The 19,184-nt window shown below is 44.3% G+C and overlaps 1 protein-coding gene across 2 annotated transcripts in view; it reads left to right on the top strand.

Annotated features, from left to right (window-relative positions):
• The window catches only part of DPP6 (dipeptidyl peptidase like 6), a 746,707-nt gene that overhangs the window by 451,818 nt on the left and 275,705 nt on the right, over nt 1-19,184 (top strand). For both annotated transcript variants that reach the window (XM_004430585.3, XM_004430586.3), the window contains exon 5: nt 746-820. In XM_004430585.3, coding sequence (XP_004430642.1) covers nt 746-820 — 75 coding nt within the window. The remainder of the gene's footprint in view (nt 1-745; nt 821-19,184) is intronic.

Below are 19,184 nucleotides of genomic sequence, written 5' to 3' on the forward strand. Positions count from 1 at the left end.
CCTCTACCCACTGACTTGTGGGTCAGTGTCCATGATGGTTGAAAAAGCAAGTTGCAAAATAATGTGTAGAATGTGATTCCATTTTAGGAACAAATCTCCTTAATATAAGATTCTAAGTATAAAATAAGCAAAGGAGACTGTGTTTAAAGATAGAGAGAGATCGGGGCCGGCCCAGTGGCTTAGTGGTTAAGTTCACGCACTCCGCTTTTGCGGCCTGCGGTTCATAGATTCGGATCTCAGGCATCGACCTACACATCACTTATCAAGTCATGCTGTGGTGGCATCCCACATACAAAATAGAAGAAGATTGGCACAGATGTTAGCTCTGCAACAATCTTCCTCAAGCAAGGAAAAAAGGAAAAAAGAGGAAGATTGGCAACAGATGTTAGCTCAGGGCCAATCTTCTTCACCAAAAAAAAAAAAAAGAAGAAGATAGAGGTTGGGAGTCTTGGGAAAGGTTATTTGGGTTTTTTTTATTTCTATTGATTTGTTTCAGTAGATACAATAAGTATGGTTTTGTTGACATTTAAAAAATACAAATAAAATATGAAAAAGCATCAATTAACTGAATATTATTCAATTAACGAAGAGAGGATATAGCCATTTTCAATAGACTTCAGCAAGTTTGCTGCATACTAATTTTATTAGCAAATTTTGAAACAGCATCAGCAGGCACAGTTGCACTACAAGATTCTGAATTATGTTATATGTAATATTTTAAAATTCTTTGTTTTTTTTCTTTTAGGAATCATTAAGAGCCGTCAGATATGAAATATCTCCAGATAAAGAGTATGCTCTTTTTTCCTATAACGTGGAACCAGTGAGTACCAATTTTTTCTGTCTATGAAAGAATTCTCTATTCTGATATCTTATTAAGTATTTTTCCTTGAATCTACATTCTTAGTGATCTTTCAATCCTGAAATAGTTGGTGGGTCCTGGAATAGTCTCTTTTTATGCCACACTGCCACCTAGGAGAGAAGAAAGGTATAAAAATCCCTTTGGCAGAAAAAAAAAAAATCACTCCTTTTAGGGGCTATTTCATAGGATTTTCTTGGGGAGATAGTGAGAAATTCTTTTTATAGTGATTTATCTTATCCTTTTGTGCAATTATTTTTCTTGCCATTTTCTCAATCACGCCATAAATTTTATCCTAAGAACAAAAAGCAACTGCCAAGTTCTCTCTATACTAAATAAAATGTTTATCTCCTAGCCATCATCGTATTCTAGAGAAGAGTTGAACTATCACTTTCATTCTATAAATCCCTGTTTTTAGCGCTTCATATATGAGTCTCCCATAAATTTTCACCAGAATTTTCTATAAAATCTCACCCTGGGCTTTACTGGCAGCCTAAAACTGAATCTTTTTTTCTTTTTTTTTTTTCTTTTAACATGCTCATATTTTAAAATTCATTTTGGCTCTTTAATTTTAAATGAGCTAGAAGGTTAAATTTATTTGTTATAAGTGAAGCAGATGTTCAGTTTATACGAGATTAGCAATTTTAGAAATGTGCATTTGTGGAACTTGGTTCTCTGGCAAATAAAATATAGAATTTCACTGCCTTTCTAGTTCTTCTGAGACTATTTTAATTGGAGTTTTGTGAAGCTTCTGTGAGATATAACGGTACCTGTGTTGTAATTCAGGTGTGAAGAGCTCCTTGGTGAGTTTGAGAGCATCCTCCCCCAGCACGAAATGGCCCTGCTTGTTGAGTTACGTCCCATCAGGGAAGCTGGGGGATGGGTTTGCATGGAGATGCAAGTCCAATTCTAGAATTTTTAAAATTTCTTTTAAAAGTAATTTGACAGCTGGATTATTTATTGGGGATTTCAATTCTATTCCTCTAAATGTAGACCTTTTTAAAAACTCTATCTTCAGTTTTCTATTTTCTGTTTTTTTCATATCCATTATATAAAAGTTTTCATTTTCTTCATCCAAATTCTTTGGAACAAATGGTAATCTTTATCTATTTTATTGGGAGAAGTTAGTGAATTTGATATACTAAAAGGTGACTTTTAGCTGTGGGAGTCTGCATATACTACACCCAGCCCTACACTCGCCTCTCTGTAAGCTTCAAGCACATGGGCATGATGTTCATGGATCATAGAGTATTTCAGCTCCTTTCATCACCCTTGGAAACTACCAAAAATGTAATCTCCACACCTGAATAAGAGAAAAAACTCAGCAGGTATTTGAAGGACTTCCATAGGAAGGGGTAATGGATTTGTTCTGGGATGCTACAGGAGACACAGCTTGAGTGAGAAAAGCATAGAAAGACATATTTCAGGTCATCTTACTAGAGAATCTTTTAATAATGGAGCACCCCAACAATGCAATGAATTACCTTGTTTGATAATGAGCTTCCTGCTCCTAGAAGCCTTCAAAACAAAGTTTTCTATTTGTTCTCCAGAATGTTGTAGAAGAGATTCTCACATCTGCTGATTTGGAACAGGGTGATCGAATTGATGACTCTTGGGTTCTGTGCATGGTAGAATTCCCCAGTAGTCTCCTTCTCTTTCTCAATGCTCCTTTTGGAAGTGTGCCCTGGGATCCTGTTACAACCTATGACTGTTTTGGTAAAGAATGTTTTGCTAAATATGAGTCTTCACCATATAGAACACTGGCTATAAATAGGAACCTTGAAATAACCCTTGGCCTTTGGAGTAGGACTGTGTTCAGTTTGTTTTCTCAACTGAGAGAAAATGTAGGAAATTTGGAATGGATTCAAAGAACTCTAAAAATGATTAAAGTGTTGAAATACGTGCTATGTAAAAAAATCTATAGAAATGGATACTTTTAACTTGAATCAAAGTAACCCTTAATAGTTTCAAGTACTGAGCAGTTACTGTGGTTATGACTATCCAAGCGACTGTTCTGTTCTTCTGGAGGAAGAATTACAGGGGAAAGAGCTTGGATTCTGCAGGAGAACTTGGAGCTGGATGTGAGGAAGAACTTCCTAAGTGGATAAACTAAGATGTGGATGATTTTAGAATACCCGTCTTCAAGGGAAGAGGCTAGGTCTGTAATTCTGGGAGACGTGGAATAAGCAGAACTTCCTAAGCTGTCTTAGCGTCAGTAAAATTATCCCTGGGTATTCTCTAGAAAAAAAAAGTTTAAAAATTTTCTTGACTGCAGGATTTTTTTGGAGCTTTTTCACATTCTCATGAGGGTTATACAGTATTTCCCAAACGCGTATTGAAATATATGATTCCCATCCAACTGTAAGGAAACTAGAATTTTTCTTGGCTCCATGCTTATCACATTCTTATTTGTATATTTCAAAGGCAGCTAAGGTATCTTGTTTATGAACTAACTCAACTTTTTCTTAAAAAGACTGTCATAAAAAATATTTTCATATAAACCAACTGTCCAATTACTGGGCATCTCTCATTTATTAGAATAAATGTTTCATTTGCAATAAAACTTCAGTGTATTGGGTTGTTGTTCCACATAAGAAGTCCAAACATTCACATTGCGTCAGGAAAATTACCATCCTTCCAACCTTGCTGTTTCTCTTCGCTGACAAAGACGGTGGACTTGGAAGTCGATAATCCTAGGTTCAAGTGCATACCAGCATCACTGAGTTGAGCATCAGTTGACTCCCCTGAACCTGGCTTCTCGTCTGTGATAAAGGCTCAGTGCATCTCTAACGGTGCTGCTGTGAGGACGGCCTGTGGCAGCACATGTGAAGGACTTGACACACAAAAACAGTAAATGCTCCAACAGTCTTAGTCTCTGTTTCTCTCCAATATTCCTCTCCAAGGCTTGGATACAGGCTCATTCCTCAGGAATATTTCAAGCTTATTCTAGTCCATAGTGATATCTCGATTTATTCTTTCATTAAAAAAATCTAAGGCACTATTTTGTGCAAAAGAGATATGCTACCTTACCTCGTGGAGCTTACAGTATAATCAAATGGCACTGATTCTCAGTGCCACTGAGAATCAGACTGCCAAGAGCGTAAAACTAAGGGATTTGGCCTAGTTAGGTAGATCCAGGAAGGCTTCCGTGAGGAAATGAAACTTCAGCTGGAATCTGAAAAAGTCCTTACGGCAGCAGTACGCATGCGAATAGGAAGTATAGAGAAACCCAGCGTGGCTAGAAAGAAGAGAGGGACAGCCATCAGGTTTGAAGCTAAGAAGAGGGCAGAGGGATCTTGAGCTGTTCATGGGTTTGGTCTTGGAATTGTTGAGTTTCAGGTGACTCTGGGACATTTAGCAAGAGATTCCAAGTAAGTGACCGGGAAGATGCGTGTGAATCTCATAAGCAATGTCTGCAATGGAGAAAGCCTTAGAAGTAATTACCTTAAAGGAGGAAAATAAAACCATGGGTGTGGATGAAGTCACCTGTGGGAACAATTATAAGAAAAGTAAAGAAGGCATAAGACTGAGTCTTGAGGAAATTCCACGAATTATAAAGGTTATAAAGGATAAATCTTCTAAGGAGCAAGAAAAGGGATGCCAAACAGGAGAAAAACCAACAAAACAGCTTATTATGTATAAAAAGGCAAGAAAATGTTCCTAAGAGAAGGGAGCACTCCTCACGGTGGCCCTCTAAATGTTGGGGTGCCCCAGCTTCAGTCCCTTAACCTCATCTCAGTCTCACTTTCTCTCCAGGGGATCTTATTCTTCCTTGTAGCTTGAAATACCATCCCCGTGATGTGAAGTCCAGTTTATATTTCTATCCTGGACCTTTCCTCTAAGCCCCAGGGGGAATGCTGATACCAGGAAGTGTTGTTGGACTGGTTGTCATCATGACCAACTTGTTCTGGGTGCCTTTTGGACCATCTCTTGAGCCTTGTACATCTCAGAGATCTCTGCCTGGGGGACTAAAAGAAGAAGCATTTATCCCTCAGCTTCTGTCCTCCATCAGTGAACTGTGGCCCAATGAGCGTCAGCAACCCCACACGTCTAGGTTGCATATGTTTGAGCACAGAGGGGCTCCGTGGCTGTGTCCAGGGCCAGGTAGAAGGCCCTATCCAATTGCACCAGCCTGACGTTGGTTGCAACCTGCATGTAATTGACCATCTCGGCAATGTCTCCAGTCCAAGTGGTGGATAAGGGCTGTCCATGCAGAATGGGTGGTGAGAGAATGAGCAGACAAGAACAGACAGTCCAGGAGTTTGGATACAAATAGTAAGGCAGTATCTTGAGGACGGTAAGAGTTAAAGGGAAGATTTTTAAGTTTAATTTTATAGTATTTACTGTATATCTCTTCCTCTCATTTATTCAGACTAATTGCAATGCTGCATCATTTCCCAATTGTTTGACATAAACTGGTTTTATTTGCCCATTTTTATATTGTCAGCTACTCAAAGAGAAGCAAGGTCATTTTATCTCCTACCTACCCCCAGCCCTCGGGACCCAGCATGGGACCATCTTTGTATATTTGGTGCTGAACAAATATGTTTATGGCATTTTCTTCTCTCTCAACTCTAGCACTGGGACAAGATTCAAAGTGGCTTTACGCACTCTAAGTCCTTGAAATTCCATCAAATACACAAAAAGATAAAATCATGTAATGAAGAGACCTTATGTGTGAAACACCTTAGTAACATTCCATGTTTATTCCATGAATGTAGGACCATGCCAATTAGCATACTTCTTTTCCTACAACTCTTCTGACGTTACTAAATCTACAACTTGGCTGACATCCTTGAACATCCGCAAATTACCTAATTTTAACTATGTCAACCCTATGTTTTGTTGACACTCTCAAAAGTACTCTTTTTAAAAGTGTGAAAAAGTTATCAATTAGATTTGGAGAGAGTAATCCCAAGCACATTTTGTCAGGCCTCAGATACCTACAAGTCCATAAATTTTGTGTCTGGAATGTGGAAAATAATAAACAATATCATGTTTTTATTTATGCGGTACCAGTCTTACAGTTTGCAAAATGTGTTTATTTACACCATCTCATTTCTTCTCAAAAGACCACTCCTCCAAAGAGCCAGTCTTTCCTAAATGAGTGTTATTTTGTTTGTTTTATATATAGAACTTCATAACATTTCTCAATGTACAGCTTCTGAAGGGTTCTTTTGAAACTAAGCTAGACATTGGGGGAATAGTAATTTTTTATTTTTAATTTGAAAGCTATATTAACTAAACTAATAGGGGAAAATTGCCTTAAAACAAACTTATCTAATTAGAGCAGCCATATATCTTCATCCTGAGAAATATTTGACAAATGTGAAAAGTTTCCAAACTCTTTGGGAGGAGGAAAAATAGTTTAAAATATGATATCTTAGATCATTTCAAAACATTAACATATTTTATGACTTTCAAAGAGGAAAGAGAAATGATATCTGGAAAATAGTCTTCTTTAGAGAATATTTTCTGAAAGAGCCACTTAATATCTGTGAAGAATTTCATTGTGATGTTTAAAGGAGTTAATTGGGGTAATTGTTCTTAAAGCCAGTGGAACATTGTTCCAATCCAAATAAAATCTTGTCCAAAATCTGGTCTAAATAAAACTCAAGTCAGTCACATAGTCATGGAATTAGCAAAATGGGTTTATGTATATCACCTAATCTTTTTTTAGTTAGCTGTTGCTGCATAACAAATTACTCTAAAACTTAGTGGCTAAGGGCAACTAATGTTGATTATCTCACAGTCTCTGTGAATCAGAAGTTTGGGCTCAGGTTAGCTGGAACCTCTGACTCAGGGTCTCTCACAGGCAGCAATCCAGGTGTCATCTGAGCTGCAGTCTCATCTGAAGACTTAACTGGGGAAGGATCTGCTTCCAAGCTTGCCCATGTGGCTGTTGACAGGGTTCCTTGTGGCTGTTGGGTTTCTCGCTGGCTGTTGGCCAGAGACTGTCCTCAGTTCCTTCCACCGTGGGGTCCTCCACAGAACAGCTCCAAACATGGCAGTGTGATTCATCAGAGCAGTAAGCAAGCAGAGCCAAGAGAGGATCAACAAGATGGCAGTCACAGCGTTTATGACTTAATGTCAGCCGTGACATCCCCTCACTCTTACTATATTCTGTTTCTTAGGAACAAGTCACTAGGTCCAGCCCACTGGTAAGGGGAGGGGATTCTGCAAGGTTGTGAATACCAGCAGGGGGGGTTGTTGGGAGCCATTTCAGAAGCTGCCTATAGAGCCCAGTATAAGAAAGTACGGTCCCTCATATTTATAAGGTACTTAACAATCCTATGGTCTGCTAAAAGGACGTAATATGTCTGCTTAGAGCTCATTTCTTCCCTACACGATCCCCCCAAATTTCCAAGAATTTGGAGAAGCCAGGAGGTGTGATTATAGCCAGTCTCAAGAGAGAGTGCTTGACTGGGAGCAGGAAAACCAAGTGCTCGTCACTCCTCTGCAAGTGACTTGCTGATGCCCCGGGGGGGGCCAAACCACTGTAGCTCTTCTAAAGGAGAAATGGATATAATGTGTTGTTCATTAGTGGCTCTGGGATATTATGAAAACCAATGTGGATGATAACTTACCTGTCTGTTACTGTGCAAATTAAATGAATCATGTTAGAAGATGACTAACTCAGATCTTGATATATAGTGGATTCTCAATCTATGTAATTTCTTGTTACTGTTTTATTTTTATTCTTATATTTTCACGCTCGGTGGAATAAAGGTGCTGCATAAATCCGTGGAAGTGCAGTATTACTATGATTCTCTTAGGAACCCAAGTGAAAACTTACCCTTTTTTTTTGTACTAACTGCTTCCAGAATCTCAAATTTAAGCAATAAAATTAGAATACAGTGAGATATCATTAAGCCATTAAATGTGGATATATTTCACTGTGTTTACTGGTACATTTCTTAAACAGCTTTTTTACATTTTGTGCTAAAAAAGGAAAGTGTACAAAGAAATATTACGTTCTTTTTGATTTCTGAGGATTATATATTAGTAATTAAGGCTGAAGCCACTTACTAGTTGGGGAAGTTAATCAAATAATTGATAATTCTAAATACAGATGGTGGTTCCTATGAAGAACGTTCACATTCACACCCAGGCATCATTGGTATTAGGTTTTATGTCTCTCAGCTGTCTTCTGTAACCCCAGCCTGTGGGCCATGGCACAGAAGCTCTGGAAACTGATTTGTAGGGCTTAAGCAGCCTCAGGCGTTTTCCCTTCACATGGAGGCAGACAGTGGCGTTTTTCTTGAGTCTCCAGCACTTAAAACTTTTAACTAAGTCACAGACCTTCCCTCATCCTTGTTTTTCTGAAAAGTGGATGGTAAATGCTGGTGACACAACAGGAAGTTGAATGGTCCCTTAGCTTTCCAGCACCTTCTTCCTCAGTGGAGAAAAAGGAGTAAGTAGTGTGCAGTTCCTGGGTGCTTATTCCCTCTCCTTCCCCCCTTACAGATGGAGAAAGGTATCCAGCTCACACCTGAGAAAGGTAATTTGAAGCTGAGCTTTTCATGGCAGGAATTTGACCCAGTTTTCACGGTTGATAAATTTCTACTCTTTCCTGCTCTTGTGTGAGTTTGATGTAGGCCATTTTGCCATCTAAGGGACTGTGAACTTTATAATTCATGTAAAGCTTGCAAGACACTCAAATGTGAATAGACCTGATGAAGCACGTTTGGTAAGGTGAACCTCAGGTGAATTCCAGAATCTTCAATGCACTGTCAGGTAGACTTAGCCGTTTGTCTGTATCTACAAGAGTTAATTTTTAAAAATAACTTGAGACTTGATGAATGTAAGAGATAGGCTATAAATTATTGAATCCCTACTTATGGACTGAATTATAACTCTTACAAATCAATTCATGGGCTTCTGAGTGTGAGTTCCTGTACTGTAACTCATATAGCTATTGTTATGTGTGGTTCTGATGTTTACTACCATCCCTTCCTCCTTAGAAGAACTGACAAAATCTTTGCCCAGTAGCAACTAGGAGAGATGTGCTTCTTAATTCTTGGGTATTGAACTAGATCTTTCAGCATTGTCTGAGAGCCTTTTCTGGGCCCGCCTCTGGGAACCAGCTGATCCCAGTGGTTCTTGCTGGAAGGATCCCTTGCACATTCCCATGTATCAGCATTGCAGAGAGCTCTCCATCTCCATCCGCAGTGACCATGGGTCAGACTGAAGAGCAGAGGCTTGGTCAGGGGCGTCTCTGCAGCTGGCTGCTGCTGTTCCTGCAGTTGCTAGGATGGCAAGAGACTCGCCTCCTGTGAGTTCTCCCACCTCCCCTCGGGGGCAGACAGGAATAGCCCCCCAGGAGAGGAAGCTGCCCTGGTTCTGCCTGGAAGTGCACCCCAGACCACCACCACCCCTTTATTCTGTGATTAAATCTGGTGCCTCAATTCCAACCTTCTTTCCTTTAGCAGCAGACTTTTAAAGAAATGTCCCCCATTGTTTTGTTAGCACCCTGGTAGTTTGCACTTTAACCATTTAGGGCCTGGTTATCCGTGACTTTTCTCTATTAGAGTATTGAAAATTGTCACTAGAGTTTGACACGTGCGTTTTCACATAGCACATCGAGGAGCACTTTGCACATGGATCCACCAGGTTGAGAAAATCCAGCAGTTGGTCCCAGTTCTCGGGAAACCATGTCAAGGCTGAGCCGGTGTACCGCACGTTGGACAGTGCCGACGTGGATTCCCGCGCCGCGAGAACTCACTGTCTGGGCTCACGGACCTGAGCAACACCATGAGAGGAGCGTGAATTATGCCTTTTCTGCAAGTTTGATGGTGGCGGTTGCTTTTTGTTTGTTTTTGAAATTATAGGTTCTTGGAGTTTTTGGTTTGTTGTTTTTTGTTGTTGTGTTGTTTTAACACAAAACTGGTTCAAAACTCATCCACAAAATTTTGTTTCGTCGTTGTTTATTTTTATGTGCCTTTCTATTCAGGTTTTGGAGCTAAATTTGAAAGCACAGAATTGGGCATAGGACACATGTGGTCCAAACAATGGTTCTTTTGTCAACAAAAAGCAGCTCTCGTTAAGATAACTCTGTGTGTGTGCGTGTGTATGTGTGTGTGTTGCTCTGCAGTAGCAGAAATAGAGGATTTAACTTACCTGAAGCACTCCATGGGTCAAAAAGTTTAACGATTAATACTTTCAAGTTTAGTTTCTGTAGGGTGCTTGAAATATTTATTTGAATCATGGAGTGCAGCAGAAAGAGGCTTTTTTGTCGTTGCTACAGGTAGGAGAAGAGCCCTAATGAGGCCACGCACACGGGACTGGGCCTGCATGGTCGTGACAGGTGAAGGCTGAGTGCCGTGACCTGCGGCGTGTCCCAGAACACCGCCCCCCGCCCCATGCCCTGCCCGCCCCTCCACACTGGACGCTTCCCCGCGGAGCCTCCTCATTGGTCTCTCTGCTTCTCCTCGTGCCCCCGTCCAGCCTGGCCTCCCCAGCGCGGCCACAGGATCTCTTAGACGTGTCAGTGAGATCACGTCAGCTCCTCTTCCCGGCTTTCACAACAGCCTCATGGAATGCCATCCATACAGAGGTCTATGGCCTGCGTGTCCTGGCCCCTCACCACACATGGCTCTGCCTGCGCCGTCCAGCCACAGTGGCCTTCTGTCTGTGGCTCTAACATGCCACTCCCCCTCTGACCTCAGGGCCTTTGAACTCACTGTGCCATCTCTGGAATGTTCCGACTACAGAGAAAGGACACTTCCTCATGGTGGAAGGAAGGAAGGAGGAGATAACTGAAGACGTAGGAGATTTGTTTGTCTGTAGGCATAGTGGCGGAAGGATCATCGAACTTCGTCTGATGCATTCTTTTATTGAGCTTCTTTTGATGCATTCTTTTATTTTTCCCAACAAATTGTGAGCCAAGCTCTTGTTGAGAGTGATGACAGAGGAGAGGGGAGTCTAAGGGCATGTGGTCTGAGGGGAGAAAAGTATGAACTGGTAGCCTCAGTCACTGGAGAGCAAGTCTCCCCTTTAACTGCTGGGGGATGGGCAGGCTCGTCGGGTGTTACTGTGGAGGATGCAGTGAAACCAGACAGTCAGGGGCCTGCTGCTCCCGGGCAGTATTTCCCTGCCCTGCTCCCAGCACGCAGGCCAATGTTTGCTATCATCTAGGACTGGAATTTGGCAGGTGAGTGAAATTAGGAGTTAAGGGTGTTTTCAAAGGAGTGGTTGTCATGAGGGACCATGGAAACTCACCTGGTCATGGAGGGAAGTGAAGCCGCGAGGGCCACAGGTAGAAAGTGGTGGAGTCTTTAGTTGGGTCAGAAATCTGAAGCAGTGGGGAAATTTGAGCAAAGGTGGTAGAAGGATAGACTGTGATTGTCAGAAAATACCTGTGAGATGGTGCGTCATTTTCTCGTGGTGATGAGGTCAATGGAGGAATGAAGACAGGTGAGAGGGTCAAGCAGCTGACAGGTGTCAGATGAGATGTGCTGGAGGATGAGGGGGTGTGACCTGGAGGATGCTGGATGGTGCTTGAGAGAGAGGAGGATGGATTTATTGACAGGCAGGGGAAGGACCCTTCCACTCCACCTTCCAGCCCACCTTCCAGCCCTTTGGTACATGGCAGGGGGGAAGGCTGGAAAAGAACCTCCATTGAAGAGGGGACATTGTGACCTGGCGAGAGCCCGGCGTCCATGAAGGCAGGAGATGGAAGGGACAGCATTCTAGGAAGAGGCTGAAGACAGAAGTGGTTGCTAATCAAAAGGCAGGTGTTTCAGAGGACACAGCGGAAGGTTTGAGAAGCAAGGGACAGTAAGGAATTGATATCCAAGCAGACAGTGAGCGTCTGTGAAGAGAGAACATTGAAGGGGGTGGCTGCCGCCTCAGCCTCCCCGGCGGCAGTGACGAGGTAATACCGGTGATTCTGAAAGACCACCAGCTTGTGGAGGGTCTCTCAGTAATCTAAATTAACCAGTGAAGTTGTGTAATTAGTAATAAAAGAAATGAAGAAATGTAAATGAGGAGAAAACTGGGTTTGCTGAGTGACACAGTGCGATATTAAATAGAGAACACTTAATTGCTTTTATTATGAATGGCCATCATTGTAATGTAGTAAGGGAAAAAAATGACTCAAATTCTTCCTGAAAGATTTGTTCTTCAGTTGTAATTTAGCAGTCCATTATTGTGGGTGAGCTCATTAACAGCAATTATATGCAGAGACTCAAAGCTGATTAATACAGACTGAGCTTCTGGGGCCTTCTGAATAATAATTAGGACTTAGAGACTTTTACCAGGGATCATTATCTCTACTTGGTGAAGGGAACACTTTTATGTTACTAAAAACTCAGAGGAATTAATCATTGTTATAAGTTAGGGCCAATTCCTTTTGTGATTTTGGACTCCAACTGTTGTCAAAGAAAATGATTTCACAAAATGTTAAATGAAGATGCCATCCAGAGTATTACCAATAATATGACACGTAGCTCGTTTCAGTTCAGGGTCAAATCAGACAATCCGCTTCTAGGAACAGGTTAGAACATGCTTTTGCTTTTCATCTAGGCAACTAAAATTATTATTTTTATGATAGATAGACTTTCTGGAATGTAATTTTCAAGAGTTTATTGTATTCCCACCCGTACTGTGTGTTTTCCACAATAAGTAAGCTGTATAATTCAAAAAGCTCCCTGATATGCTCTGTGCATGATATAGCAAGTGCTTTGGAATTTTGTGTTTTATTAAACAATAGGTTTTAATTTTCTAACAGTCTTTTTCCATCTTACTGGGTTGTTTTATTCCCGAGTGTGATTGTAGCAAAAAGCCTGAACATGAGAGAGGAAGTCTTCAGTGTTGCCCTGTCCTGTGGTAGCGCGTGAACATCAAGGCTTGGCAAGTTTTACCGATGCCTCTGCTGTGATGGGACTCCAGGCCAAGTCAATAACCACAGATTTTGAATCTGTAGAAATTAATGAGCAGAAGTGATGAGTTGCTTGAATGACTCCTAAATTGGGTTGCTGCCCTGGGCCTTTCAGTGACTTTCCTCTAGTGGACAGTGGTGCCAACTTACAGACACCAAAGTGTTTGTGTTTGCAGGATTTCCCGTGTGTGTGTGTGTGTGTGTATGTGTGTGTACGTGTCTGTGTGCTTGTGTGTGTGTGCATGTGAAGGAGGGAGTAAATAGTTTCCACTAAAGCTGGGAGCTGGAGAGGAGGAGTGTGCAGTGTTATTCTTCCAACAGCACTACAATCTGTTGTATAATTAAGAAATTATAAACTGGAAAAATAGTCCTCCTTTTCTGTGGAAGGAGCGTGAACCGGCCATCATTCCATGTTCTAGCTTTCCACCTAGCCTATGCATTCAGAGCTTTGAGAGGTTCTGAATTTTTTTTTTTTGGCTGCCATGACAGCTACCAGAGATAATTAAACATCAAACGAAGGAAACCTTATATTTTCTTAATATCAGAATAAAGAAATATGAAGGGACTGAAATTCAGAGTAGATTTGGTAGATAGTTAGGTCTGATTACGAGTTCTTGGATGAGGAAATAAGAAAGAATTAGTGAAATCATCCAATAGTTTAATCTACATAATGTCACAATGATGAGTTTTACTTGATTGTCCCTGCCCTGAATTAACCAATAGTTTTGCTAACTTCAGAGATCACAGGGTGTTCTTACAAGCCAAGTAAGAGGATGCTGTTGGCAAACGTGTGACTTAAGTATCAGTCACATCGTCTGCTGAGGGTCACCAGGGAGCCCAAAGTGGATGATGAGTGTTGGTCCAGCCTGACACGAGGAGCGGAGGAGCAGACGAGAAGGCAGGAGGCTGGTCCTTAGTGCCAGTTCACACATGTTTAGATGTGCATTCCCTCTGAACCCCTGAGGGAAGAGAGGACCTTGGAGTGAAAACCTAGAAAGAGTTAGGAAACGAGAACGTGAGGACTGCTTCCAAACCACGAGCGTGCCTCTGGGTAGAACATGGGGAGATGAGGTGGGTGGAGTCACAGTAAGGAGGGTCAGTTACCACCATGACCCTATGGATACAACAATGAAGAAGAACACAAAGCCTGCATTAGCTGACACCTTGAGGGGCAAGGGCAGCGTGTTCTACAGAAAGGGAGCCTGAGAAAGAGTCCTGGATAAGAACTAGGTGATGGGAAGAAGAGCTGAAGAAGGCATGGCTCATTCAGTTTTATCATGGCGTTTGGGGGACGGTGGAGGGGGGACGGGGCAATGAGGAGATGGAACTGCCTAGAGGAGAAGGTCCGTGTTGGGGAGCCGTGAGAAGAGGGGACGAGAAGGAGAAAGCAAACTGGTAGGTCACACATCGTGCACGCCAGCCCTGCCGGGCTCGCGGTCCTGCCTGCCTCCTTCTCAGGTGCATCGGCACCTGAGCCCATGAATGCCCTGGATGCACCCAGCGGCCTCAGAAACGGGAAGAAAAAACCAGGTTTCACCAGAGAAGCGAGCAGGGACCAGGGTAGTTAGGGGCTCTCCCGGGCTCCCAAACCTTTCCACCAGATCCGATGTAGAGGGTGAGAGCTTATCAGCTCCAACTCTTGTTGACAGCAGAGCTTTCTGAGGCTCTCATGCCCTTTGAAGCAGGCATATCTCTCAGCAGCCACATTTATCATGCAGCGGAGAGTAACGACAGTCCATCCTACAGAGGCGCAGAAGGACTTCTAGCCTGACACCAGCAGAATGAGTGCCGCTGGAGGGGAGGTGGGGCTGACTTGGTGTACCTGGCTGTGAATGTCACCTCATTTTAGAATCTCCTGTATCACCAGAATGTCCCGAGGTGACTTAGGAGGCTACCACCACCCTTCTAACTGCCTTTTCATGCTCTGTCTGAAACCAGGACTTTGGAGAATGTCTTCCCCAGGTGCCCAGTGCGTTGCTGCCCATAGGCAGGATCAGGTCGTCCGCCTCAGGGCTGCTCCCTGGGATACGGGGAGGTGGCCCCAGGACTACCGCCGCCTTGCCTTCCTCAAGGACAGCTGCCTCGTCCACGTCCCCCTGCTGTGAATGAATGCAAATGTGGAGATTCGTTCTGCCACCTCCGGAGGGTTACCTGCCATCACCTATGCCCGTATTCCTGGTTAAAAGGGTCTTGTAAAGTGCTTGCTTTGAGAATCAAAGGTTTAGGATGAGTGAAGATGTAGTGACGCCCAGAAAACCCTAGAAGCTAGAGGAGATCAGCAGAAAGGGTGTTTGCAGAGAGTGCTCAGTGTCTCAGTGAGCAGTGCTTATGCCCAGCGTGTAATTACTCGTTCAAAGCTGGACACACATTTCTGTGAACGAAGGACCGACAGGGGCAGAAATAAATTTACGAGATTATTGCGATGGGCTCAATCTAGCCGATGCACTGGGTTTCTAGAAGAGGATAAAGTGTCCCTCTCTTGTTCCCCTCCCTGCAGCAGAACTGGTGAAGAGGGAGCTGAGAGGGCAGAGCCGAGCAGATGGGAGGAAGAGGAGAGCCCGCAGCTCACCTGCGCTGCCCACACCCATCCTTTCCTCCTCCTCCGGATTTCCTTAGCCCCTCTGCTGTGCTTTGGATCTCAAGGCTTCCTGGCTCCTGTATCTTCATCTTCTCCATCTCAGCTGCCACCATACATTAGGCATTTAAGTTTACTCAGGTCTTTCCCATCTCAAAACTAAACAAAGATCAAAAAAAATTCTCTCTCAGTCTATACGTAACCCCGCCTCTTGTTCCCTTCTTAGCCAAACTTCTAAAATAGAAAGCATCTGGATCACCCTGCCCACTCACTCTCTTCTGTGTGCCTCACACCATGCTGAGTGCTCAGTCACCCCGACAACCTGGGGGAAGGTACTATTGTTATCCCATTGTACAGGTTAGGAAACAGAGATGGCACAGTTTCTCCAGTGCTGTGGTTGGAGGGCTGTGATTGACTCAAGGTCTTCCTCTCTGTGAGGCCCTTGCTCCTAACACTGTCATCAGCTGCCCCAGAGCGCACTCTGAACTCGGCCCCCACCACTGCAGCGAAGCTCACCCATTTGACCAACGATCTTGCTGCCACTGAATTCTTTGGTGCCCACCTTTATTAGTCAGCTTGGGCTACATAACAAAGTACCACAGACTGGGTGGCTTAACCACAAAAATTTATTTTCTCACAGTTCTGGAGGCTGGGAAGCCCAAGATCAAGATTCCAGCCAATTTGTTGTCTGGTGAGACCTCTCTTCCTGGTTTGTAGATGCTGCCTTCTCTCTGTGTCCTCACATGGCCTTTCCTCAGTGCCTGGGCACGGAGCTAGTGAGAGAGCTCTCTGGTGTCTCCATATAAGCACAGTACTCCTATCATGTTAAGGACTACTCTTATGACCTCATTTAACATTAATTACTTCCTTAAAGGCCCCGCCTTCAAATACAGCACATTCGATTAGGGCTTCAACATATAATTTTAGGTGGGGCACAACATTCAGTGGATGGCATTCCACCTTTGGTCCCCCAAAACACATGTCCTTTTCATATGCAAAATACATTCATCCCATCCAAACAGCCCCAGAAGTCTTACCTCCCTCCAGCATCTACTGTAAAGTCAAGTCCAAAGTCTCATGTGAACATCATCTAAATTGGATGTGGGTGAGACTCAGATACGTTCATCTGTTCCTCTCCAGCTGTGACCCTGTGAGACCAGACGAGTTAAGTGCTTCCAAAACACAGTGGTGGGACAGGTGTAGGATGGGCATTCCCAGTCCACATACAAGAAGTCAGAAGGAAGGAAGGGGTAATGGGGCCCAAGACCAGCAAGGCAAGTTCCATTAGATCTGAAGGCTCGGGGATAATCCTCTTTGGCTCAGTGCGCCTCCTTCTGGGCCCACTGGGGCAGCAATGTCACCCTCGCGGCTCTCAGCAAGGGTGGCCCTGCCTCGGAGACACTATTCTGGGGAAACTGGTCTGCAAAGCTGGAGAGGTGGCCCCACCTTGTGGTGGGAGTGGCAGCTCTGATCGTCTCTGAATTGCCTTCAGGGTCATTCTTGCCTTTTTTTTAAAGGTTGGAGAAGGTTTGCAGCCTAATAGCTCTAGGGTCGTGTAGAAGCTGAGAAGTCTCGTACACCTTCTTTCATTCCACCCTGGTTTTTTCTGTCATCTGTAGTCCCAGGTGGCCGTGTTTCTGTTGGTATAACCCCATCTCTATTCCTGGCTTCTGCTGAAGTGGCTGATTAAATTCGTGGTTCGCACCTGTGCTAATCTCCTTATCACATGGTTCTTCAGGACACCTTTAGTGTTCTCTTCAGAACAAGCTGTCTCATTCTTCGCAATATGGAGAGGCTAAGAATCTTCCAAATCTGTAAGTTCTGGTTCCTTTTTGCTTAACAATTCCTTCTTCAATTCATCTCTCTCCTCTCACTATGAGAAGCAGTCAGGACGACCCAGGCCACACCGTCAACATTCTGCTTAAATCTCCTCAGCCGAGTATCCAATTTCATGGCTCACAAGTTCTGTCTTCCACAAACGACTAGAACACAATTCAAGCAAATTTTTTGCCACTTTGTAAAATCACAAGGATAGCCTCTCCTCCAGTTTCCAATAGCACGGTCCTCATTTCTATCTGAGATCTCATTGGAATGGTCTTTAAGGTCCATATTTCTACCAATAGTCCCTTCCCCACAATCCGGACTTTTTCTAGCACGCCTCTCAGAACTCCTCCAGCCTCCGTCCGTTCACCAGTTCCAGAGCCGCTCCTCATTTTCAGGTATTTGTTACAGCAGCGCTCCCCTTCGTGGTACCAGCATCTGTGGTAGTCGGCTTGGGCTGCTATAACAAAATACTGCAGACTGAGGGGTTTAAAGAAGAGGAATTAATTTTCTCACGGTTCTAGAGGCTGGAAGTCCAGGCCGAGGTGCCAGCAGATTCCATTCCTGGTGAGAGCTCTCTTCCTGGCATGTGGACAGCCGCCATCTTGCTGTGCTCTCACCTGCCTTTCCTCGGCGTGTGTGTCCAGAGAAAGAGCAGCTCTCTGGTGTCTCTTCTTAGAAGAACACTAGTCCTGTCAAATCAGGGCCTCAACCTTATGACCTCATTTAACCCATTACTTCCTTAGAGGCCCCATCTCCAAATGCAGTCACACTGGGGGTTAGGGCTTCAGTATATGAATTTGTTGGGACACAAACGTTCAGTCCACAGCACCACCCTCCTCCAGCCTCATCTGACTTGCCCTTTGCAGAACTTGAGGCTGCTCCCCGCTGCCTCTTCCTTTCACTTTCCTGGTCCCGCATCCCCAGGCGCTTCTCCCTCGCCTGGTGGGTTAGGAGGCTGTCCAGTGCACAGACTCGCTTGGATTTCCTAGGAGTCCTGGCCAAAGTCGTCTCTCCTTCTCATGAGACATACTCGCCCTGGGCAACCTTATTTGTCACCGTAATTGCTGCACAGGCTTCACCACCCCAAAAAACATGGTCCACTGACTGGCAGAAGAATCAGCAGGAGCTTGTTAGAAATCCTGCATCTCAGGCCCCCGCCTAAACCTTAGTGAATCAGAAGCTGCACGTTAGGGCGGTCTGGACGTGACTTGTATGTGCATTGAAGTTTGAGGCATGCTGTTCCATGCAACAGGGACCCCCAATCACATCTGGTCCAGGTCTCTCACCTGGGCTCCAGGTCATATGTTCTGCTGCCTCCTGGGAGCCTCTAGGGACCTCAGACATGGTATGTGCAAACTGAACTCATCAACTTCACTCCCAAGTTGGTCTCACTTTCTGTGTTCTGCATCAGGAAAAGCACCATCATCCCCTGTTTCCAGGCCCCTGGATGCAGGCAGCAGGCATCGTCACCGTGCCCCCTGACTTTGACTGTGTCCACTTCTCTCTTCCCCCATTGCCCCTACCTGGGTCAGCCCACCTTCGTTTGTTTCCCGGAGAACCACATTCGCCTCCCAACCAGCCTCTTTGCCTCAGACTGCCTCCCCACTGCACACCTTCAGTTTGTTCTCCAACTTGCCTTCAGGGGGACCTTTCTACAGTACCAATCCGGTTATCCCACTGCCCCGGGGACAGCTCTTTGGTTCCCCTCTCCTCCTGCTGCTGGCCTCCCTTGCAGCTCCCTCAGGGAGAGGCCCTCATTTGGTTCCACGCGTCTCCCTCCAGGGAGATGTCCAGGCTGGCCCAGCTCCTTCGTAACAGCTCTCTCCCCTTTGGGCCTTTGCCTTGCTGTTCCCTCTGCCTGCAACGCTGCCTCCTCCAGCACCTGCAAGTTCTCCACACCTTTCACGCCCCTCCAGTAGGAAGCCCTCCCTGACTCCACCAGCACCTGACAGATTTTCAGTTGCGGGCTGATCAGTGTTCACCCCTGCTGGACTTGACGATCCTGGAATGTCGCCTTGCACCCCAGCTATCTCATAACAGATCCTCCG

Source organism: Ceratotherium simum, chromosome 1 (assembly GCF_057802395.1).
Source record: "Ceratotherium simum simum isolate JZ-2026a chromosome 1, ASM5780239v1, whole genome shotgun sequence".
Classification (NCBI taxonomy): domain Eukaryota; kingdom Metazoa; phylum Chordata; class Mammalia; order Perissodactyla; family Rhinocerotidae; genus Ceratotherium; species Ceratotherium simum.